The sequence below is a fragment of the Mesoplodon bidens genome, assembly GCF_964165515.1.
Source record: "Mesoplodon bidens genome assembly, chromosome: 6".
Classification (NCBI taxonomy): Eukaryota; Metazoa; Chordata; class Mammalia; order Artiodactyla; family Ziphiidae; genus Mesoplodon; species Mesoplodon bidens.
This window is the reverse complement of record NC_138162.1, coordinates 103,205,720-103,230,290: the sequence shown is the minus strand read 5'-3', so window position 1 is coordinate 103,230,290 and position 24,571 is coordinate 103,205,720. Positions and strand designations below refer to the sequence as shown.

Below are 24,571 nucleotides of genomic sequence, written 5' to 3'. Positions count from 1 at the left end.
CTTCGATCCAGCCCAGATCCGGTTTTGGGTAGCGCGGAAACTTTACGAGGCACTGTGTGTACCACACCCCGACACTTCGGGTGCGCGCGCAGAGCTAATGCGTGCGCGGGAGCCGAGGGATGCGGGGCAGCTCTAACGCAGCTGAGGATGTGTCAGATGGCAGCGTGAAACTGGGGTGCCCGGGGTGCGTGGGTGTGCCCGCGCGTGTCCACAGCCCACCGTCTCGCCCCCTCTTGTCGGAACGTGTCAGCAGTCTCACCTCTCCTTCAGCCCTATCCCAGCCAGATGCTTCCTTTTTGGTGCTTCTGAGCGTTTACTGTAAATGCCGTGACTAACGCACGCCCGTGAGCCCGGCCCGTGGACAGATGGATCAATCGCCCCCTTCCCGGAAGGGGGAGGGGACCCCACCCAGAGCCTCGGAAGCGGGGAGCTGCCTGCTGCCTCGGGAGAACTCCCCGGAGCCCAGCTCGCAGCCTAGCGCCGGCCGCCGAGCCTGGCGCGGAGGGTCGGTCCCGGGGCGCTCCCGCCGGGGTGGGGTGCGAGTCCCCCTCCCCAGTCCCTCCAGCGCAGTTCGGGGAGGTTCGCCGGCCTCCGATGAGGGGGTCAGGCCGCCCCGGCTCGGCAGACTTCTTCCCGCACCGGAGGAGGGAGACCAGTGGGGAAGGGCAGTCTCGAAGGGCCGCGACGCTGGGGCGTATAGGGGGCGAGCGCGCCGCGGGCGTGCGGGGAAAGTTCTCGAGCTCCGCGCGGAGAGCACACGTGTATGCGTACGCGGGGCTCGACCGGGGCAGGCAGGCTGCGCCGGGACGCTGGGGGCTGGCTCCGGAGGGGATCCTTCTCCCTAGCGCTTTCGGGAAGACGCTCTGCCTCGGCTCGCTGGCCGAAGGACGCATACCCCCGCGGCTGGTGCAGCCCCCTGCCCAGACCCTAGCCACCAAGCGGGGTTTTTTTTTCCTAGCGCCCTTCCCCCCACACCCCCGGGATGGCTCGGGCGCCCGGCACTCCACGCTCTCGGGCCTCCGCTGAGCCTCTCCAGGCCTCCGTGAGCCGGTGGCCGGGGCGCGGGGGCAGTGGGGGATTGGCGCGCGGCGGGGGAAGGAGGAGGATGCGGAGGCTTTGGTGGGTTTGGGTTGGAGCCCGAGCCTTTGCCGGGGGAGCCGGTCAGTTTCCGGCAAGGCTGCAGGTCAATCCGGGGAAGGGCGGGCGGCAGACCAGAGGGAGACAGCGGCGGAGCTCTCCTCTCGGCCCTCGTTCCCCGGCGCCACCGCCACCGCCTTGTCGCCGCCGCCGCTGCAGAGTGTCGCTGCTCCGCTGCGCGCCCGCGCCTCGCGCCGCCAGCGCCTGGGAGCCCGAGCGCCGAGCCCCGGGCGGAGAAGAGGGGCGCGGGCGCGACAGCCCCGGCGAAGGAGCCGCAAAGGGGGAAGGGGGCGGGCGGAGGGAGGAGCAGGGAGAGGGAGAAGGGGGAGGGAGAGGAGAGCGAGGGAGAGCCGGAGAGAGCGGGAGCAAAAAGAGCGAGAGCCGGGGAGAGGAGAGGGAGGGAGAGGAGAGAGAAAGACACACGCACGCAGAGACACACGGTCGCTGGAATTACATTAGAAAAAAGTGACACGAGCAAGGGTTAGCGGGAGAAGATTTTAAAAAATCATTCCGTCGTCTTGTGCGAAAGAAGCGACTCCGGTCTCTGGTCCTCGAAGCTCCCGCTGGTTTGTTCCTAGGCGCTTACACCCGTCGGTGGATTTCTTTCTTATTTGCGCTTTATTCTGACCCCCACCCTCGCCGCTTCCTTCCAGCCCTTCGCTCTCAGATCGCTTCTCCCCCACCTCCCCAGTCCCCTCCTGGGAAGCGCAGGGGAATCGGACCCGTGGGGACTCGCGCCTTTCCGGATGAGCTGAGGGGAGGGCAGACCTGAGGACCGGCTGTGGGCTTGGAAAGCAGACACACATCCGAATACGTGTATATTTGATTTTAGTGGGCAAAGGGGGCGTCGAGAGGCCGCCCGCCGCCCTCCATTCCACTACCCCCTCCAGCCAGGGGCGAGCATCGCAGGACTCAGGATCTTCATCGGGTGGACTAGCTGGGATCTCCGCATTGGATTTGGGGCTGATTATCACTGCTTGGCTATTATTATTATTATTGTTGTTGTTGTTATTTTTTAATCCAAGGGAGAAAGAAAAACAAAAAACTGTGGGATTTATTTAACATGATCTTGGCAAACGCCTTCTGCCTCTTCTTCTTTTTAGGTGAGTATCTGCGGGTGGCGAGGGCAGCGTGTCCGCCGGAGCCTCGGGGGCTGCGCGGGCAGTGCGTTCGAGCGCTGGCGAGCAGCCGTGAACGCGGGGGGCGAGCGGGGCTCTGGAGGGGGACGGAGAGGCGGGGAGAGCGCGCGGCGGGGCGAGCCGGGCCCGGGCGTAGAGGAACCGGGCAGGGCCGGCGGCGAGGATGCGGGCGGAGGGACGGGAGCCGCGGCTGGCTGGTTACGCGGGGGATTGGCAAGGAGACTTAGAACACCCAGAGCATCCCCGCGCACACGCACGCAGACACACACTCGCTCACTCACACGCAGTGGTAGCGCTCATTTCCCTCAAAATAATGGGTTCAAATTGCGGCAACTTAAGGAAAAAAAAAATCCAACTCTTGATCTGGAAGAGAGAAGGGAGGGGAGAGGCTCAGTGTCGTGGAAAGGAAAATCATGCCAGTCGCACCTTTCCCGGCGGCTCCCTGAGTCGATCGTGATAGAGGGCATGGGTTTCTCCAGGAGCTCCCGGTTGGACATCTGTGGGGGCAGCCCTGGCAGCCATCCCCCACCTGCCAATCAACCTCTGGAAAATGCACCCCGCTTCCCACTCTCTGAATCCCTTCCTAGCGGCTCCACTCCCTGGAACACTTTTCAAGTTTCTCCCCACCGTTTGCCCTCCCTCGCGCCCAGACCCGAGCCAGGTGGGTGGGCGGGAGTGGAGTGTTTCTAGCCGCTGTTCAGTGCCTTCCCTTTGCCACCTCTGGGGCAGGGGACCCCATGGCTGGTGGGAAGAGATGGGAGGGAGGCCAAAGTTTGCTTCCTTGGGTGAAGAAGGAGAGGGGTGAGGGGAGAATCCTGGACTGAACAAAGACCACTGCTCATTCTGTAAGCCCACTCCCCCAAGGGCAGCGAGCAGGGGCTGCCTGGTGCCCCTGAACCCCGGCAGTGACTTTCGCACCCCGAATTACCAACTCCTCGTCCCCTTTTTATGCTACACAAAATCTTGGGAAACAGGGGTATAGAGGGAGCCTTCTTGGGGGTGGAGGTGAGGAAAAGTGGGTTTTGCAAGGCTGTGTGCTAACCAGGAGTCCCAGGCAAGGCTGCTGCCCCAGTAGGTGCTCCAGAGAGGGAGCAGGCTAACGGTGTGTGTGTGTGTGTGTGTGTGTGTGTGTGCGTGTGTGAGTGCGCGCTCTGAAGGAGCACACATCTGCTTCATTGTGGGTGCTGCTCCTGCCACCCTGGGCTGCTGTGAAGCCAGCGGTGAGCCAGATTGCCCAGATGGGTCACGAGGGCACCCTTTCCCTCCTGGAGGAAGGGAGAGGGGAAGGCCTGGGCACGTAGGTGCTGATCCCGGAAACACTTGTGGGGGGTGTCTAAGAAGTGTCCTGCCTAGGACGGGGGCTTCCAGTCCCATCGATGTTGGTTGGTGCCTGGGCCCTTTGCCGGTTCCCTCCTCTTCCCCCTCCCACAGGCATGAGTTCCCCAGGGGGCCAGGCCGAGCTCTAGGGTGTGGCCTTCACTGTCCGACCTCCCGAGCCAGAGGTGGCTTTTCTCCAGGCAGCTTTCTCGGGGTGGGAGGGGCTGAGGGAGGAGGCTGGGTCGGTGCTCCTGGCCTACTGTGCTCCTGTGGCCTTTCCCAGCAACGCTCTCTCTCTGAAGGGGCTATTACAAAACCTGACCTTTTCTCCTACTGCTGGTTAAAAAACGCAGCTTTTTGGGGCCAAGAATGAGCAGGGCTAAGAAGAAAAGAAAATTGTATTTCAGGAAAAGCAGCCAGATTGCTTGCTCCTGAGCTGCACACACCCTGGGCCGGCAGGTCTTCCAGATGTGGGCACCTTCTGAGGTCTCCGTCCCCCAGTGGAGGAGAGCAGTGCCAGCCTGTCAGTCACCTCCAGGCCCAGCCCCCCACAGGCTGCAGGCAGGCTTGTCCCAGCTGAGTAGCCTGAGGAGAGACTGTTCTCCTGTGCATGTGTAGGGGGCCTGTTCAGAGATGTCCTCCCAGGTGTCTGTGACTCTAGTGTGTGGGGAGTTGAGAGCAGGGTGCTGTCGGTATCCTCTTTGGTCACAGCCTTTCAGTTCTCTTCCTATGAGAAGCCCCTTTCCAAAGCTGGGGTGTGGGGTTAACTGAGTGACCACAGGACATTGAAAGGCTCTGGGTTAGGCCAGTCGAGAACAAGGGATAGGTTGGTGCTAAGGACATTTCAGCCCCAGGGCCCTTTCCTGGCAAGGAACCCATAGTTGGGAGTTCGTTGGAAATTCCACTTGGGGGAGAGGCTTGTCTGGAGCTTGAGAGGTGGTGGGCATTTTCAGTGGGGGGAGGTAGAGTGAAGCATGTTCCTAGGAGCAGGGGCCTTTGGTGTGCCCCTCCCAAGGTTCTAGTGAGGTCTGGGGCTGGAGAGGCCTTTCTGGCCCAGCCTGCCTGACCTCCAGTGTTGACAAGCTCAGGGAGAAAATGAGATGGGGGTGGGGATCGGGACTGGTCAGAGGGCCCACCTCTCACTGGCATTCTAGCTCTTGTGGGGCATTTGATGCACGAGGGTGGCTGTAGTTCTGTGTGGTTTCTCAGTCCTTCTGTGTCTTTAAAAGCTCTTCTATATGTCTTTGCTTTCCTTGAGGGATCTGAGTTTTCTCCTGATCTGGAATTTGGAAACATCACCAGGATACCTTCCAACATTTATGCTCCTAGAATTCTTGGTCAAAGGCACCGAGTTGCCATGACTTCTTTCTCTGGCTGGGCTTGATTGGTTCTGGGGGTCATGACTCCGACTAGAAGAGTCAGGGAGTTTGGTCGGAAGATGAACGGGCCCTCCTACAGAGCATCTCCCTGCCTGGGAGCTGGCAGGATGAGGGAAGCCCAGGATTCTATAAGGATCATCCCTTGGGGCTCTAGACCTCACCTGTAGGGCAGGGAGGAAGTCTCCTTATTGCCCCAGTTCGCTAGGCTAAGGTCCTGACCTTTAAGGCTGGGTAGGATGCCCCTTTCTCATTTTACCGCTGACAGTGCAGCCTCAGGTGATGCCAATGGGGAAGGGGAAATGCCTGCTGGGATGCTGGGGTGAGCGGAGTCAGTGGAAGGCCCAGGGCTGGGCCGGTCTTGAGGCTCCAGCAGGCTGGCTACCTGGCTGGCTAGGTGGGGCAGCAGGTACCAGTGAGGCTGGGTCAACACAGCTGCTCCTGGGTGGCCCAGATACAGCTGAGTCCTGCTCAGAGACCCAGGAATTTGCTGAAGCCGGGCAGTAAAGCTGCTTCCTGGGCTCGGTCGGAGGACACTTCTCCACCCACACCTGGGCAGATGCCCCACTGTCCATGACCACATTCCATGCTGGTTTCTTCAATGGTCTTGTCTCAGCCTGGCCACAGCCTTCAGCTCCTCCTGTCCTGAGGCAGAGGTGTGGTCAGGAGGAGAAGGCAAGTCTTTTGCTCTGGACCCTGAGGGCTTCTCCAACCCAGGCCCACCCCTTGCTCTCCTAGTGGGGTAGGCCTGGCGCTCCAGGAGCCCATTCCTTGATTCCTTTCCCCTCGGCACTCAGTCAGGAGTGACAGGCTCGCGGTGCAGCACTCTGCCTCTAGGTGTCGCTGTCTCCCCGTGGTAGCTGCCCCTGAGCAGGGCCTCCCTGGGGAAAGGAGTGAGAAGTGGCAGTTCTGGGTAGAGATGGAGGGGATTCTGTGGGGTTGGGGACGGGGGGTGGGGGTGGGTGGGGGACTTCTCCCTAGGATCTTTTTATGTTTTGGGGCAGGATGGAGTGGAGGAAGCCCCCCCCCAGATCACTCCTCGGGTCTTGGAAAAGCCAGTGTTGGCTTTGGGCCATGGTATGGTTTTCTGTGGGGCAGGATCTGAGTGAGGGGCTTGGAGAGGACCGGGAGACCGGGAGGAGGTCTGTGTCCAGAGGAAGCCGTTTTGGGAGCTTGCTTTTTTTTTGGGGGGGGGGGCGGGTATGCGGGCCTCTCACTGTTGTGGCCTCTCCCGCTGCAGAGCACAGGCTCCGGACGGACGCGCAGGCTCAGCGGCCATGGCTCACGGGCCCAGCCGCTCCGCGGCATGTGGGATCCTCCCGGACCGGGGCACGAACCCGTGTCCCCTGCATCGGCAGGCGGACTCCCAACCACTGCGCCACCAGGGAAGCCCGGGAACTTGCTTTTGAAAGGACCAAGCGGCCCTTTCTTTCCCTGCCCTTCCCCTCCGAATCTCCTTCCTTGACCTCTTCCCTTCCGAGGACCGTGGGTTTGGACCCTTGAGGCCGTGGATGAGGAGGGTGGACTGATTCCTGCTTGTTCATCACTGGGGAGGCGAGGGACTGTGTGTGAGGCCAGGGTCAGCTTGCAATTGACTTGTTATTTGGCTTCTGGAAAGAAGAGAAAAAAGGGGAGACAGAGGGGAGAGGGTTTCAGGGGAGGGTGGGGAGGAGACGAAAGAAAGAGAGAAAGAAATAGGGGAGAGAAAGGGAGAGAGACAGCCCGATGGAGAGAGAGAGAGGGAGGTGTGTGTGGGTGGGGGGTGTGGTGGGATGGAGTTCCTGGGTCTGCAGCACTTACTTTGGCGGGGTCTGGGGTGGAACTTGTCCGCAGGGGACGTTTCCTGTCTCTGGCTGCACTGTGGGACAGGGAGGTGTGGAGGGCTGAGCCCCCCCTGGAGGAGCGCCTCCATCTGGGCTCAGACCAAGGGGTCATGCTTGTCTCTCCCTGTCTCCTCGGGAAGTCTGGGGACTCAGAATGGATAGACTGGGGGGGTTAAAGGGGTCTTTTCGGCCTGCGTGTGACCTCGAGTTTTCATCTCCCTTCTTTGGGCCTCAGTTTCCCCAGGGTAGAATGCAGGGGCTGACTCTGGCCTCTAAGAGGCTGTGAGAGTTAAAGCACCTGCTGCTGCTTTCAAGGTTTAGTCTGGTGTCTTGGATGGACCTCTGGCTGGACTCGAGGTTGCTGGGAGGAGGTCTGGGTGCTCTGGAAGTGAGATGCCCCCTCGGCCCACCCCAGGAGGCCCTGCAGCCGCCAACTCCTGGCATCTTAGACTGTCTGTGGTCTTGCTGGGGCCTCCGGCTTTTCTGTGCTCCTGGGCCCAGGGCCACGGAGTGGAACCAGAAGAGAGTCTGGTAGGACCAGGGCAGAGGGCAGCTTTTCTCCTTTGGGTCTGAGGAGAGGTGGTGGACTCCTGGGACGCTTTAGCAGCCCTTCCTCCGACCTGCTGTCTGTTGGGGAAGGCAGCCTTGAGTCGGCCTTGCTGTGCCGAGTAGAATGGGTGTGACTTTCCCAGAAGGGCCCAAGCCCCCAGGCCTGCCTCTGGGGTCGGAGACTGCGGCCCTCATTCGTGCTTGTCTTCCCTCCCCACCACCCAGACGAGACCCTCCGCTCTTTGGCCAGCCCCTCCTCCCCGCAGGGCCCTGAGCTCCACGGCTGGCGCCCCCCAGTGGACTGTGTCCGGGCCAATGAGCTGTGCGCGGCCGAATCCAACTGCAGCTCCCGCTACCGCACGCTGCGCCAGTGCCTGGCCGGCCGGGACCGCAACACCATGCTGGCCAACAAGGAGTGCCAGGCGGCCCTGGAGGTGCTGCAGGAGAGCCCGCTGTACGACTGCCGCTGCAAGCGGGGCATGAAGAAGGAGCTGCAGTGCTTGCAGGTCTACTGGAGCATCCACCTGGGGCTGACCGAGGGTACGTCCGCCCGCCTCAGTGGGAGGCACGCTGGGGATGGGGTGACGGGAGGGCCTCCTGGGGCCCAGGTTCAGCGGGAGGGCTTGGTAACGGGGCAGAGTGGCCACAGCTCTCTCTCTCTCTCCACCTGCCAGGGAGCCTAGAACCCCGAGGAGGTAGCTGCCCAGCCTAGGAGGGCAGCTGTTGTCGGAGAGAGAGACGAAGGAGGAGGTGGGGAGGAGAGACGGTGGGGTGGTGGCAGGGGAGGTGAACCGGGGCTGGTTGGACGGCCGTGTGCAGTGGGGACGAGAGAAGGTGAGGCGAGGGTGCCCAGGTGGATGGACAGGTGAGAACAGAGGAGTGGGGAGGGGTAGGCGGCGTGAAGGCGGAGCTGTGAGGTCTGCACGAGACCAAACCAGCCCTTGACGCTCCCCGCTGCCCCCCTCCTGCCTTCCTGCTCCCAGGAGGCCTGCCCTTGAGGTGGCTTCCTGACCCCGGGCCTGGCCTAGGCACCTTCAACAGAGCTCTGAGCGGCGTGTGGGCGGCAGGTCCCACAGCCCTGGGCAAGCCCGCCTCCAAGGCCCAAGGCAGAACCTGTAAGCCTTTCCCCGGACAGCCACCTTCCCACATTTCCTCCCCCTCCAGACTGGGGCGTGGAGGATTTGCTGGCCACCGGGGTCAGGCATTCACTTATTAATTCAGCAACTGTTTGTTGAGAGTTTACCGGCTGCTAGGCATTGTGGGAACAGTTGAGAACAGCTGAGGCAGCCTCTGCCTTCGTGGAGCTCATGGTCGGGGGGGGGGATGCAGAGAAGTTATTTGGTGACAGTTAGTTATCTGTCATTTGGTGATGTGAGTGGAAGGCACTGGGTGCTGCGGCAGCACCGAGCAGGGGCATCAAACCCCTTCTTACAAAATCTAAAGCGCCTTCCTGGAAGAGGCAGCCTCCAAGCTGAGATTCAAGAACGAGCTGCAGTTACCTGGTGAAGGTGTATGGGGGGAGTATGGGAGGTGGAGGGAGAGCTTGGGCAAAGGCCTGCGGGTAACTCAGGTTAGTGGAACTCGCTTACAGACCTGCGGGTAACTCAGTGTGGTAGAGGCGGGTGGAAGTGGGGATGGGGGAGGAGAGATGGGAGGGGTACGGATCCCTTGGAAGGTTTTACACGATGGATATGTGCTTCAGGACAAAGTTCACGTGGTTCCAATGAACAGAGTAGATTGGAGCGACTGTTCGGAGGCCACTGCTGTGCTACAGGCCAGGAATGATGGTGGCTGAATGAGGACAGTGGCAGGAAAGACGGATCTAAGAGCCGTCCAGGAGGTAGAATCCACAGGTCTTGGTGAAGGGTCAGAGGGGTCAGGGGGCCCCCAGTTTTCGGTCTTGCACAGCTGGGTGGGTGATGTGGCTGATCACAGTGAAGGTAGTGAGTGGCGGGAGGGCTGGGCGATGTGAATTTGTTCTGGGGTGTGGGCCTCTCATCGGCCCCGCCCTACAGACAGCTGGGCACGCAGGGCTGGGGGGCACGTGAGGAAGGGCTACTGGACATAGGGATTTAGAAGTCGCCAGCAGACTGCAGGTGGTAACTGGGGCCGAGGGAGTGGGTGCAGTCACATTGGGAGGAGGTCAGGGACAGAGCTCCCAGGACCACTGCCATTTAAAGATGGGCTGCAAAGATGACTAAGGAGGCTCTGGGGGTGAGGTAAGGAGAACAGTAGGGTACCTCGGGAGGGGCTCACTCTCAGAGGAAGGAGGGTCACCAGCCTCTAAGACTTCAGGCCCAGCAGGAGAGGGGCGGAAAGGGTCCCTGATGCCCTTGGGGTGAGCGCCTTAGGTGGCTGCTGGGAGCAGAAGCCTGCTTAGGGGGTGCCTGGGAGCCGGGGAGAGGGGAATGATGAGTGTGGCCAACTTCTTGAAGTTTGGTGTGAAGATGGGAGAAGAACAAAGGCTGACTTTTTTTTTTTTTTTTTTTTTTAAAGATGTGAGAGAGTCGAGCAGTTTAAATTCTAAGGTAGGATAGTAGCGATGGAGAGGCTGAGGTGAAGAAGAGAGAGGGGTGCTCTGGGGATCTGTGCCCCTGGGGGAGGGGAGGCGTCAGCCTAGGATCTGAGGGGCAGCCCCACCTCCAGCTGCTGGAGGGGGAGGAGAAAACTGGGCCCAGGGATGGGGCCTGGATATCAAGAGGTTCCTGAGCAGTGGCCCCGAGGGTTCAAATGTGCCCTGAAAATAGGAATAAGCGGGCATGGAATTATTAATAGCATTACCACCACTGGTAACAAAGGAATTGCTCATGAATCGGGCAGTCACTTCTTCCGTTGCTAGCAATGCTGGAGTCCTAGAACTAGAAGTTAGCAAAGAGAGGGGGCCGGCCACAGAGACGGGCCCTCTGTTCTCCGTGAGACAAGGAGCTGTGTCCCCGCCTGCCACATGGGCTGACTCTGTGCCCAGAACATTAAAGGCCCCGATTCAGCCAGCTGGGTTGTTTAGGGTCTTGCTTTCTTTCCGACAGCCTTCAGTTTCCACCCGAGGGAGACTGGGCGGAAGGTGGGTGGGCTTGCTGTGGGTGCAGAATGGACAGGAAAGGGATGGAAGAGCTGCCGGCTGGAGAGTTGGGTGGGCCGCCTGAGAACCTTCCCATGGGACTGGCTCTGTGGGCATCACCGCATCAAGACTCCAGGGACCTTGCTCGGAGCCAGGATGATGAGGCCGTTTGATGACAAGAAGGAGCATAATGTGCATTTTATGCTGCCTTCTGCTGTGTCTTCAAGGCCCTTTCAGCCCAGGAGGGCCTGACTGTAAACTCTCCCCGTTCCAAGGCTTGAGATGGTTTGTTGGTTCATTTACTCAACAAATATCTGTTAAGCACCTACTGTGTGCTTCAGAGGGTGAAGGCACTGGGGAAGCCGTGGTCCCTGTGCTGGTGTGTACAGGCTGGGGGACCCTTCCCCTGGTCCCACTCTAAAAAGGCAGACCCCTACTTTTCTCCTTCCTCAGAACCCTGCCCCCCACCCCTTGCAGACTGCACAGTCCCCTCCCCCTGGGTCTTGGGGCCAGAGGTGGTTTCGGTCCAGGGCTGACCAGAGGAACCCAGAGGCCTTTTAACAGCAGGTGGTGTTCCTCTGAGGGACAGGATCTTCCTGAGAGGGGGCTATTCCTGGTGTGGGCTGAGTGGTCTCCCGGGGAGGCTACAGGCACACCCTCCCTATTCCTTAAGACTCTTAATAACCTGGCTTGGGCCGGAGTGATGGGATCACGGAGAGGAGAGACCCATGTGGGTTTGCACTTAGCTTCTGGCTTCTCCTGCTGTGATTTCCCGGAAACTCGGCTCCACCTTCTGCCTCTACCTGAGGCTGAGCTCGCCGTGCAGACTGAGGCTCTCAGTGTGTGGGCAGAGCTGGCGGTGGCAGGACTGTGGCCTCTGCCGAGCTCCTGGACAGTCCCAACCGCAAAGGGCCTCGAGATCATTCTGGCGGGGAAGCTGAGATGCAGGGAGGCGAGTCGGGGGCTTCCCAGGGCACACAGCAAGCAGCTGGTGGGACCAGGCCCCCGACTCCTTATCCAGACCCCTTTCCACTGCCCTGGGGGAGAGCTGTGGCCTTGAGCACGGCTTCCTCTCTGCCATCACCACCCCCGTAACCACCAGTATTTACACGGTGGGGCTGTCACTGTTGGCTGCACAGGGGACCAGGCTTCTTGCCTTCCCCAAAGGTGATGCTGAAGTTCAGGGTCATCCTAGTCCTGCAAACGTGAAGTGCCGAGGCTGCTCCTACTTGTCATCTCCCAGGTCGTGGCCCTGGAATCTGACATCCTGGATTTGGCTTCAGTCTGGCTGCCAGGCAGGTCTCGGATTTCCCGCTGGTGAATTCGGCTGCAGGACCAGGAGATGGAAGTTGAGTTAAATAGGACGGGCCCCTCCCACCCGGTCATGGAAGAGGCTCTTTTCCCCCAGAGATCCATCCCCTGTCCCCTCCTAGTCAATCGTACTAGCCTAGCCATACCCAGGCACGGTGCTATGCCAGATGCTATAGGGACAGACAGACCCTGCTCTGGGGGAGCAGTCCAGCCCACAGAAGACTGCTCTGTGAAAAGTTAAGCAACAGTAGTACTTGTTGAAGAACAATTTGGTTTCAATAACACTTTTTATTTTTGGAGACAGTATTCATAATGGTTAAGAACTTGGACTCTGGAGCCAACTTCCTGGGTTTGAAACCAGGCTCTGCCACTTACCAGCTGTGTGACCTCAAGCAAGTACCTCAGTGTCTCTGTGCCCCAGTTCCTTATCAGTAAAATAGGGAGAATAATAGTGCCTACCCCCTAGAGAAATTAAGAGGATTAAATGAGTTAGTACATCTAAAGCACTTCTAATAGTGCTGGCACGAAGGCAGCACAACACAACATCATCTTTAGTACAAAAGTGCTTCCTAAACTCTGGTGTTGTTTGGCTGCAGCAGATAGCATGGCTGGTAACCCCACCACAGGGAGTTTCTCCTGTGCCGGTGGGTAGAGTGGAGGATGCTGAGATCATGCAGGCCTGCGATGACCCTGCATGCCCCGGGGGTAGGTGGGATTGGAGACAGGCCCGAAGGAAAGACTAACCTTTGGATTAGGTCCGTTGGCCGGTACCAGTGGGCACCCCCTGTGCGGAAGGTGCCCTGTGTGCTGGGTGTGGCAGGGCCTAAGGTGCTCCTGTGAGGTACAGTGAAGGGTGGGGCTGCTTCTCCAGGGGGCATGCCCTTCCTCCACGTCCTCTGGGGGTCTGTACCTTTCTCTGGGGGGTCTGCCTGGCATAGCAGACAGATGCCTGGTCCGTGGCCCAGCGGAGGGCTGGTTAAGCCCTGAGGGCTAGCCTGTGGGTGACGTTGGGGGCCTGGCTGAACGAGCCCCTTGCAGGCAGATTCCAAGGCTCCTCTTCTGGAGGCCGGCTCCTTCCCGCAGGTGGCCCCCAGGGGCGCTGCCCCACGTGCTCCTCTTTAGGCGGGGGTACTTGCCCGTGGCACTGGGCCCCGGGTGGACGGGAAATCAGTGTGTGAGGCTGTGGTCATCATCTGTCTCCCCCGCCCACTCAACACACACACACACAGTCTGAGTGATTATCCATTGATTTCTCCTCGCCGTCATGTCTCAAGAGGATATTTCCTTTGCTGCCGAGGCATTGGCAGAGGAGGCTGGAGTCCCGCTGAGGTGGTGGTGGGTCTCCAGGGCAGCTTTGTGTCATTTATCTCCTGTCACTCGCTTGCTTTTCTGTTCCCTGAGCCTCTGGTGCACCCCGGAGCCTGGAGGAGAGGGCTGAGAAGCAGCAGGTGGAGGGGAAGACGGGTCGGGAGTCAGGCAGACAGGAGCCGCAGTCAGGCCTCCACCAGCGGACCTTCAGCCAGTCAGATTCTCCTGGTGGCATGGTGGGAAGCAAAGGGGAAAACCTATCCCCTTAAGTCTGGGCAGAGCCAGCCTGCTGTGATGGGAGAGAATGCTGGTGTGAGGCTGGAGTCCAGCTCAAGCTCTGCCGTGAGTAGCTGTGTGATCTCAGGCAGGTTGCTTCGCCTCTCTGGGCCACCTCAGAGCCCTCCCCTGTGAAATGAGGAAGTTGTAGGAGGAGGGTCCTTTGGCTTCAGATCCTGGGATTTGTACCTGGCCTTCCACAGGGTTCCAGCTCCCCTGTGCCTTCTTTCCAGAAGCATTCGGAAGTCCTTAGAAGAGGCCAGGACATGCAGAGAGGTCATGAGGGAGATGTATTGGGCAGTTCTGACCTGCTCTGGTTGGAGAGAAGTACCTTTCTCATGTGAAATGTGCAGCATTTCATTCCTAACCTGCCCTGTGCAGCACTTTGGGCAGGATGTGAGCCTGGGCCTGACACGGTTCTCTCTTCTAGGTGAGGAGTTTTATGAAGCCTCACCCTACGAGCCAGTGACCGCCCGCCTCTCGGACATCTTCAGGCTTGCTTCAATCTTCTCAGGTGAGTGGGCTCATGCTGGGGCCTCGCCAGACCTGCTCCAGTCCCCATGGGTGGTGGATCAGGCCTCAGGGCTTGGCTCAGGTGTCCGCTCGCCAGCAGGCCCCTGAACGCCTCTGAGCCTGGGGTCTTCATCTGTAAAGAGGGAACCGTAACACCCACCCAAAAGGTTGTGTGTGGCATAAAGCATTTACGGGAATTGCCTAGAATGAGCTTGCCGTGCAGGAGATCTTGAATCTGAAACGTGGTATTGCTCTCCCATTTCGTCACCTGTCCTGCCTGGCTGGGTCCTTTCCAGCTGTTCTACTTTGGGCAAGTTACTTGACCTCTCTATGCCTCAGTTTCCTCTCTGGTGCAGAGGGGAGAGTACCTACCTCGTTGGATGGTCATGAGGTCAGAGTGAACCAATGGCTGTCCAGGGCTCAGCATGCTGCTGAGTGCGTGGGAGCCGTTAGCCGTGGTTGTCGGCATTCCTATCATCATCATCGTCCATTCTGCTCTGAAATCCCCCTCTCCCCTGGGGGTTCTGCTTCTTGAATCCCGCTGAGGAAAGCCTCTGCTCTCTGGCCACTCCCGCCTTGGCCTGCCTGGGGAGTGAGAAGACCCATATGAGCTCTAGCTTTGCTTGCTCTGGTCTGTGTATAGGAGCCCAGTGAGTTTTTTCCTTCTTTCTTCTTGGTCTTGTTCCCTCTGGCCTTTGGGTGACCCAGGGCAGCCTGCCCCTGCTCGGGCACTAGGGAGGACCTTCCAGTTTTGGGAACTCTTGGGGCTGGGATGAGCTTCCTGGAGACACCAGTGCTGCTTAAAGGGGGCCAGGGTGGGCTTGCTCACGGGCCCCAGACCTCAGGCTTCCAGGCACTTTGTGGCAATATGTAAAACCTTCCGAAGTTTCTTTTGCTCTAAGCCAGGGTTTCTCAACAGCAACATTATTGACATTGACCTGGGTAATTCTCTCCGTGGCAGGAGCCGTCTTGTGCACTGTAAGATGTTTAGCAGCATCCCTGGCCTCTACCTACTGGACACTAGTAGCAGTCCCCCAAGTTGTGACAATGCAGTGTGTCTCCAGATACTGCCAAATGTCCCCTGGGGCACAGTCGCTGCCAGTTGAGAAGAAGTACTCTAGACTGTGAAATGAAAGATTCTCCAGTGAGACCCTAAGCCCTTTCAAATGAAGGACTCTCTAGAACAATGGTTCTCAAACATTTTCTTTGTTTTCTTTGTTGCCCCTCTAAGGAGAAAAGTTAATTCTCTCTAACTAGAGAAATACTGTCTTAGTCTGCTTGGGCTGCAATAACAAAATACCATAGACTGGATGGCTTAAACGACAGAGTCTATTATCTCACAGTTCTGGAGGCTGGAAGTCCAAGATCAAGGTCTGGAAGGTTTGGTTTCTGGTGAGGGCTCTCTTCCTGGTTTGCAGACATCAGCCTTCTCACTGTGTCCTCACAGGGTAGGGATGGGAATGGGTGGGAAGGAAGTGGGGGATTGGAGTGGGGAGATAGAAGAGAGAGAAGAGAGAGGGGGTGGAGAGAGAGAGAGAGAGAGAGAGGGAGAGAGAGAGAGAAAGGTCTCTTCCTCTTCTTATAAGGACACCAGTCCTACTGGATTATGGCCCCACCCTTATGACCTGATTTAACCTTAATTACCTCCTAAAAGCCCTATCTTCAAATACAGTCACATTGGGGGTTTAGAACTTCAGCATATGAGTTTGGGGAGGGGACACAATTTAGTCCATAGTAAATGCCAAGTATTAAAATTTTGTCAGATAGGGTTGAGTTTTGGAGGGCCACAAACCATTGTAATATCTACTTTTTTTTAGCCTACCCAGGAGCCCGTTTTTGCTCCCTTGGGGGTGATACCTTCCTCTCCCATTGAGAAAGCATGCTTTCAGGGATTGAGATAGGATGATACACATGTACTGGTGGGAGAAATCCTGGGCCCCATGAGAAGGGAGGCACTGGCCAAAGGGTGACCATCTGGACATACCCTTGGGCCCTGGTGGTGGGCAGGGTTAGTGGTGGATGGAATGGTGACTTCAAAGATGGTCTGTGCATTGAGTGGCCTGCCCTGGGCTCTCATCATCATACCCCACAGTGGGGTGATGGCCGAGGTTCCCATCCTGCCTCTGCTTGTGGCACTGTGATGACGCAGTGATAAGCCTTGCCCATCCCACAGGGCTGAACTGGGTGACTGACTGACTGAGGCCCCTCCTGGCACAGACATTCTGATTCTCACATTTCCTGATTAGTTTTGGGCCACTCCTTTTGAGACAGTGCTGGGGGCTCCAGCCGATTGAGGAGATGGTTTGCGCGTGGATGCTGTGATGGGGAAACCCCAGCGGCCTGACATACCCATTTCCCACCCTACCATGAGCTCAGGTGCTACTGCCTGGGCGGGAGCCACTGGGTTTACCTCCAGTGAAGAAATGGCTTTGGCTTGCCCCCTGAAGGTTGAAGGTCAGAGGTCCGCACCTGAGCTCAGGCCCCTGCTGCTTCCTGGACTGACACTAAGTATCTTCCTGGCAGAAAATCTTTCCGTAATGGACTTGACACTCTGTGGGACAAGGATGTTGACAAGACAAGCGAGGAGATTACTGGTCTGCAGCTCACTGAATCAGCATCCTTTACCTGCTGCTCGGATGGGACTGGGCCCCACATGACCATAGATCCCTGGGCTCTGGGGACCACTCCCCACAGTGAGAGCAAGGCTCCCTCTCATTGCCCCTGCTGACCCCACTCCACCCAGAGCAGCCCTCGAGTTGCTGCATGGGTGGCTCTATCTGAGGAAACTCTGGTACATAGCTGGGTGGGGAAGCCCTGGCCCAGCCACCAAGAAACCAAGTGGGCCATGGTGGGGAGCACGCAGCTGAAAGAAGGCTGGATGGGGAGCCGGGACCCTGATTCCAGCTCATTCTCTGCCACAGATGAGCTGATAGGCTTGGGCAGGTCACTTCCCTGCTCCAGACCTTACACTTCTTTTCTGAAGAAGGAAGAGGTGAGCTTAGAGCAGCCTTTTCCCCATCGAGGCGCACAGACAGCGGCCGTGTTGTTTGGTATCTAGGAAGAGCAGACCAGCTTGGAGCTCAGGTGGTCACAGGCCCTTGCCTGGCTGCCCTGCGGGCTGAGGGGTCAGTATCTGGGCACATGTATCACCCATGTGGCTCGCTGCCTGGGAAAGCCTGGTCTGGGGGACCCCAGGTCCTGCACTGATGCTCCAGGACGATAGCAATCTGTCCTGCAGGATTGTATGGAGTCCCTCCCCACTTCTACACACTTACCTGTGGCTCTATGATGTCCCCCCCGCCATCTCTGTGTGGAAAGGCTGTGGTGTGGGCCATGGAGGCCCCTCTAGGTCACACTACCCCCAGTCGGGGCCCAGGGACTTGGAGAAGGGTGCTCTTGTATCTTTGGGGCCGAGTTGCTACTGTCTGAGAATTCGGGGCCTCCTGGAACGTGTGTTCTTCTTTCCCTCTGGCCTGCTCTCTCTGTTGGGCTTCTTCAAAAGCCCAGCTGGGATTCTGTTGGCAAAGAAAGCTGCCCGGATTCCCCCAACACCTTCTGAGGCCGAGGTCCTGGGGGAAGGGCGAGTCCTCCCCTCTTGTCTGCCCAGTTCAGAGACAGGCGCTGGGATCAGTGACTGGGTCTGGGATTCCTGGTGTCCAGTTAATCCCAAGTCCAAGGCCGGGAGGGCAGCAGTCTGGCTCTGCCCTGAACAGTGGGGACAGGGTTGTTGGAAGGATCCAGATGTCCTGCCCTAGGCTTGTAGACGGGAAGGGAGATTTCACGGAGAAGAAATGAGGTTTGTAATGAGGTTTGTCCTGTTTGTAGCAATTTAAACTGCCCTTGGAAACAGGAAACGGAGTGTTTCTGGAGGCCTTGTTGGGCCTTTTTTTTTTTTTTGCAGCATATGGGCCTCTCACTGTTGTGGCCTCTCCCGTTGCGGAGCACAGGCTCCGGACGCGCAGGCTCAGCGGCCATGGCTCACGGGCCCAGCCGCTCCGCGGCATGTGGGATCTTCCCGGACCGGGGCACGAACCCGTGTCTCCTGCATCAGCAGGCGGACTCTCAACCACTGCGCCACCAGGGAAGCCCTGTTGGGTCTTTTTGAGCTACAGTGCCTACATTTGTAAAATGAGAAGGGGATGGCTACTGGTCTGGTCGATACAGAGGAGTCCATGAGGATGGATGCAGGCAAAGTGACAGCCATCCTCTCTGCCGAGGATGCTCCTCTAGAGGGGTCCCTTGGGTGGAGTCCCTCCCTCCCCAAGCGCCTGTGACCCCGTGAATACTGAAACCCAGCTGGTCCCATCTAGGAGGCAGGAGAGGATGGAACAAAGTAGAGAGAGGAGAGAAAGGCTTCTTAGGGAAAGAAGAGATGGTTCAGGCAGAGAAAGGTTGTGAGGGGTGATGCGGACAGTGAGGGAAGGGAACCGCTCCATCCACATGGGGTGAAACCATCAGAGTGAGGGTGAAAGGCCTGGGAGGGCCAGACAGTGGTTTCCCTCCCCTCTGGGCTGCGCCTCAGGGACCAGGAGAAGCGGCAGGCAGGTGGTGTGGGCCGGGCTGTCAGCGAGCGCTGCCTCTGCATTTCTGGTGAGGCTGGGGGCCTCCAGGGCCTTGGGCATCCGATGCAGGCATTGGAGATACATGGGTATGGAGCATATTTATGCAAACACGTCTTGTCTTTTCTCTAGCTGGAGGGGAACTTGGAGATCATCTGAGCTCACCCCTTACCTGACAAAAAGGGAAACTGAGGCCCCAAGGGAAGGGATGGACTAGACTGGGATTCAGTCCTGCTTCTATCGCTGCCCAGTGTGTGCCTCAGGCAGGGGCCTCACCTCCAAGCCCGGGTTTCTTCTTACACAACACGGGGCTGATAGCAAAACCTACCTGCTTGGGTCTTGTAAGGACTAAATGAGAAAATGCAGGTAGGTGCCTGGTCCAGTGCCTGGCACGTTGCACTAAAACATGCAACTTCTTAGAACTGACTGTGCAGTGATTTCTCCAAAGGCCATTGGCTGGCTGGGGTAGGGCCGGCCTGGAGCCTGCATCTGGGAGATGGTTGCATGGCTTTTGGTGACGTGAGGCTGCCTTCCACCCATGCTAGTGTTGGGTGGGGGCTGCAGTGGGAGGTGACGGGGTGATTTGCAGGGGACAGTAGGTCCCTGGGGCTACTGCTGAGCCTCTGTGGCCTTAGCTGCATTGCGACTGGGTGGGGACACAGGGAGGCTGGCGAGAGGCCTGGGCTCGGGCCTTTTGTGGGTTGGAGGAAGAAGCGATGGGTGGCAACAGCCTCAGTTGGCCGCAAGCCTCTGGGGTGGGCCATCTTGCTTGGATGGAGCCAGGAGAGGCCCGGGGATGTTCTAGTTGGAGGCTCCAGTGGTCCCCTTTTTGGGGGTTCAGGAGAGGAGGGAACCCTACCCCTGCCAAGAAGCCTTGCAGACGGCCCCTGAGGGACACCACCCTCCCACTCTGTGCCCTTGCACTTGGTTCTTATTACAGCGCCCACCCTCTGATTGTGGGCATTGGTCTCTGTGTCACTGCACCCACGCCTCTCTCTGTGTTCCCCTGGGTGTCTAGTGCTGTGCTGTGCTCCTGACCCCATCCATGGAGGATCCTGGGCCAGAGGGCGGTTGTGGACTTGGAGGCCTGCTGGTCCTAGTTTGAATCCTGGTCCTGCCCTACCAGCTGGTTGACCACAGGATGGGTCACTTGACTCTGAACCTCATTTTTCTCATCTGTAAAATGGAGCCCTGCAAGGATGGGTGATGACGTGTGCATGGCTCCCCACAGGGCGCCGGAGCCCAGGAGTACCCTAGGTGGTGGCCACAGGTGACGCTGTCAGGGGCTGGGGGAGCTAGTGGTTTAGTGTGAGCCATTAGCGCTGTACAAGGGAGGGTGGCTAAGAGGTCCAGGCAAGACTGAGGCGTCCCATGTGGGCCGCCTGTCAGGTGGCCCTGAGGTTTAGAGAAGGAAAGGAAAGCTCACGAGGGCTTCGTGGAAGAGGTAGGGCTGGGGCCAGATCTCCATGTGGTGCAGACGCTACCTAAGATGCTGCTTTGAAAGGCATCAGACCGTGTCCTTACTTGTGGGGCAGGCGGACACCACTTAGACGCCCACTGGGTGGTTTGTCAATGGTGGTAGAGTAACCCTGAGAGCTCAAGGGAGGCAGCAATAGGCGGTGCCTGGGGAAAATCAGCAAAGTCTCGGAAGAGGAGAGAGTGGGATCTGGGAATGACATTCCCGGCAGCATCATAGCATCATGGCTCGGAGGCCCGGCCAGCCTCAGCAGGAACCACATACCTTCTGGGCCTTCTGGGCTCAGACGTCAGTGACTAGAGACCTTGTGGCAGATGGGAGATTAGCATCTCTGGGGTCTCCTCCCTTGGGACTCCTGCCCAGGAAGTCTCCGGGACAGAGCTCAGTGTGACAGCCTGGCTCTGGGGCTGGGTCTATGGAGAGGGGCTGAGCTGCCCTTGGGTCAGGGAGGAGCTTAGCCCCGGGCTCAAGAGTCAGTCCCCTGTGAAGGTTGCCTGAGTGGCCATGTAGGGGCCGGGAGAGGGTTGGGCTTGGCTTAACTCCGCTGGGTGCCCAGGGAGCCCCCCCTCCCTTCCCTGGCTCCGCTGAGCGGCTGCTGAGCCTCTGTGCCCCCAGCCCCTCCTTCCCTGGGGTTGCTGAGCAGAAGATGGCGAGCAAGGTCCAGCAGGTCGGCTGGTGCCCCTCAGAGACCCCACTGTGAGGCGGCCCCTGTGACGAGGCGGTGGGGCTTTGGGGACAGAGGGCAGGGGAGGCGCGGAGGAAGCGGGCAGCCTGTCTCCCTGCCACCTGCATGGTGGCTCGGGCGATAAACTGCTTAGCCTCAGGTCGTCTCCTTGAGCTGAATGCAGAAGCCTGTTATTTACATTTCCAAACCACATTCTTCTCCTAACAGCTGTCAGAGACTCTGAGCGTCAGTGAGAATTGGGCCTTAGCTGCAGCGCTCTCACCTCTTACACCCGCCCTTTCAGGGAGGAATTGTCTGATGGCCCAGGAGAGGGTGTGGGGCGGGGGGAGGGACCATGGGGACAGGGAGAAGTGGGGAGGGCGGGCCAGGTGACCCGTGACCCTGGCCGCGCTGGTCAGCAGTTGGGACCCACAGGAGGACGCCAGCTGCTCCATCAGGGGCGCCAAGCGCGTCCCCTCTCCCCTTTCATTTCCTCCTCTCCATGCCCCCCTCCCCGGGCTCCCCCAGCCAGGAGAAGGATTTGCTCGCAGAAGGCGTGAGCAGGGTGTCGGTGGCTTCATGTTTGGTTGTCTTCACGTCCAAGGAAGAAATTGCGATTGAAAAAAACAAGAACCACCAGGAGAGAACAAAATTTAACCCCAAAGAGAGGCTCTTTAATGGTAGAAGTTTAGGTGCCACGGTTGGGGTGAGGTCTTGGGGTGGCAAGGTATTTCTGGTTCCCTTCAAATAGATTCTTCTAGGGGCACCTACTTGCTTCCCCTTGGGCGGATGGACAAGCTCTGCCAGCAGCGGGGGTCTATGTGCGTGTGTGGGCAGTTCTGGGCTGGGTCTGCCAGCTCTTTCATGGCTCCTGAGGTGGCTCTGGTCCACCCACTCCACCCCCACCCCGGCCCCGCCCCAGGCATGCTCCTCCTGGCTCAGCCAGGTGCCATGCTCACCTCATTTATCTGGGTGGAAGGTAGGATTTGAGTAACTGTTCTGGGAATGCTCCTCCCAACAGATCTCTCAACGTGTTCTTTTATTTTTTTAACATCTTTATTGGAGTATAATTGCTTTACAGTGCTGTGTTAGTTTCTGCTGCATAACAAAGTGAATCAGCTATACGTATACACATATCCCCGTATCGCCTCCCTCTTGCGTCTCCCTCCCACCCTCCCTATCCCACCCCTCTAGGTGGTCACAAAGAACGGAGCTGGTCTCCCTGTGCTATGCGGCTGCTTCCCACTAGCTATCTGTTTTACATTTGGTAGTGTATATATGTCCATGCCACTCTCTCACTTTGTCCCAGCTTACCCTTCCCCCTCCCTATGTCCTCAAGTCCATTCTCTGTCTGCATCTTTATTCCTGTCCTGCCCCTAGGTTCTTCAGAACCTTTTTTTTTTTAGATTCCATATATATGTGTTAGCATACGGTATTTATTCTTCTCTTTCTGTCACCGTGTTCTTTTAAGCCCATGAGTGTGTAGAGAAAGGAACAGATGTGACTGGGGTCAAGTGTGTATGTGTGTGTAGTGTATACGTGGGGGAGTATAAGTGTGTGTGGTACACACATGGGTGGTGTGTATGTGTGTGTGTGGTGTGTGTGTGTGGAGTGTTATACGTGTGTGTGTGTGGTGTGTGTGTTTCGGGTGATGTGTGTGTGTGTGTGTGTGGTGTGTGTGTGTGTCGGGTGATGTGTGTTTATGGGTTTTTGGCAGTGACCTCCTTCTGCATGTGGAGAGGGAAGGAGGGGAAGGAGGCAGGGATGGAGAGGCCTGAGTGGGAAAGTGGGGTGTGTGTGGCCCTTCCCTCGGGGAACAAGCGCTGCCCTCGGCCTCTTTCTGACCTCTTAGGGAAGCCCTGGAAACAGTGGCCAGGGGTGAATACTGAGGGATGGAAGGCCGTCCTTCTCCTGATCAACAAAAAATAGCAGACTGAACCTTATGTGTGTGTTTCTCGGCCTCCTACAGTCTGGAGGTTACGTCATTGGACTCTGGACGCTTAGGTACTCTCTCTGCAGAAACGGCGTGTGTGTGAGTCCATCCCTCAGATTCACGAAGCATCCCTTGCATGCCATCCCCTGATCTAGGTGCTGAGGATACCTCAGTGGACAAGACAGAGGAGTCTTGTTGCTCTAGTGGAGCTTACGTTCGATTAGCCTAAGACAGAAAAACCAAACAAGCCAACAAATACTCAAAAATAAAAGGTAAGATAGTGATGAATGCTAAGCAAGGATTAAAATAGCATGATGGGCAGAGGTGCCTGGTGGCTACTCTGGATTGGAAATGCCAAAGTATGACTCCCGGGAAGGATCCAGCCATGGGAAGGCCTGGGAATGGCAGAGGGAACAGCTGGGGAAAGGCCCTTAGGTGGGGATGTGGGTGGTGGAGGGCGGGGCTTAGGGAAGGCCACAGGCTGGGACAGTGATGAGGTGGAGGTAATGATTTGGGAGGTGGCCACAGAGGCAGGCAGGGGCCAGATCCCTGAGATGCTGCAGGCGAGTTAAGGGGTTTGGGTTTCTTTTTAAGAGTAATGAGAAACCTTTGAGGATTTTAGATACTAGAGTAGCCCTGTGTGATTTATGCTTTGGAAAAGATTGCTCTTGTGCTGTGGGGGAGTGGATCAGGGGCCGGGACTGTGACAGTGGTCCACGTCCTACGATGGCAGGAGAGGAGAGGACGCGAGGAGCTGGGATCTGTTGTGGGGCTGGAGTTAAGGATGACTCTTGTTAATTTAGGCTTGAACACAGTGGTGCCACTGTTTACTAGGTTGGAGAAGATGAGGGAAGGAGCAGGTTGGGGGCGGGAGCTGAGCCCCAGCGTTCTCTTTCAACCACGTGGGTCTTGAGATGCTAGTTAAACCTCCACCTGGAAATGCCAGGTAGGCAGTCGGATGTAAGCCTGGAGCCCTGGGAGAGGTCAGGGTTGATATATATAGGTTGAGACTCGTTGGCATATAGATGGTATTTACAGCCGTGGAACCATGAGGTCACCTAGGGAGAGGATCGACAGAGGGGGAGGCTGGGGCTCTTCACGCAGCGAGGAAGCGCTAGCAAAGGAGGCTGAGACCAGGGCCAGGTAGTGAGGAAAGGGGAGCCAAGTCAGCTGGGGGAGGGGAGCTCCGCAGGCAGGGAGGCGAGTGTGGACGGGGAGCCCCCGGGCGGGGTGCTTGGGAAGAGGAGGAAGGGAGGACAGTGAGCTGGATGGGAGATCATTCTTGAGAGAGGGCAGCGGGGAGCGATGGGGTCCGTAGATGACAGTGCCAAGGAGGAGTAGGGGGTGGACTGGTGTCACGAGTCCCACAGGAGGAGAAATGGCCCAGAAATGACCCTGCGGAGGAAGCAGGACTCCCACCACCTCTGGGCCCGGAGCTGCCCAATGGTCACTTCTTCCAAAATCAGTGTGCTAAATGACCAAAAATCTCTGATTTTACCGGATTTATGAATCTGCCCAAACTTGTTTCTTTTTTATCATTTGTAAAGCTTTTAGAAATTCACATTTGAATGGTTTTCATGGCTTCTGAAGATTCTTGCACATGGTCTTCATTGCTGTATTTTAAGATATATTCAGTTTTTTGGAATTTAAGCATCAGGAGTTGATGTAGACTTCTTAGAGCAATAAAGTATATTTTGTAATCAGTAAAAAAATTTAGCTTACGACTGGGGCTTCCAGTCCTACCTTCCTTCATCACACACACACACAGAAAGGCTGACGAAGGATTAAGGTGAACCACATCAATAGGAAATGCCTCAATTTTGGTTTTTAATTGTTATAAATTCAGAATTAAAGCTGATAAGCCATTGTGGGAATTGGTATGAGAATGGTAAAAATCTTAAATATTAAAAAAAACCACACACACCAAGACTATATTTAAAAGTACAGAGAGCCTTCAAGAGTGGCTTACAAAGTCCCTTCAAATGTGAAATACTGAATGAAGTTTTAATTTTTAATTGCTAGAAACACAAAATCAAGACGCATATGCCTTTTGCAGAATGGGAGAAAATTCTGAAAGTGCTTAAAATTTGTCAAAATATAAAATGATATTCAAAAGCAATTGTTTTCTTTT

General features: G+C 57.4%; 1 protein-coding gene across 3 annotated transcripts in view; it reads left to right on the top strand.

The window, feature by feature from the left end:
* Positions 1 to 2,128: 2,128 nt before the first annotated feature.
* Positions 2,129 to 24,571, top strand: part of GFRA2 (GDNF family receptor alpha 2) — a gene marked incomplete at its 5' end in the record, with an annotated part of 96,438 nt that continues 73,995 nt past the window's right edge. The window contains 3 exons of one of the 3 annotated variants that reach the window (XM_081237588.1): positions 2,129 to 2,240; positions 7,567 to 7,881; positions 13,725 to 13,808. In XM_081237588.1, coding sequence (XP_081093714.1) covers positions 2,201 to 2,240; positions 7,567 to 7,881; positions 13,725 to 13,808 — 439 coding nt within the window. The remainder of the gene's footprint in view (positions 2,241 to 7,566; positions 7,882 to 13,724; positions 13,809 to 24,571) is intronic. The other 2 variants (XM_081237589.1, XM_081237590.1) reach the window with 2 other exon arrangements.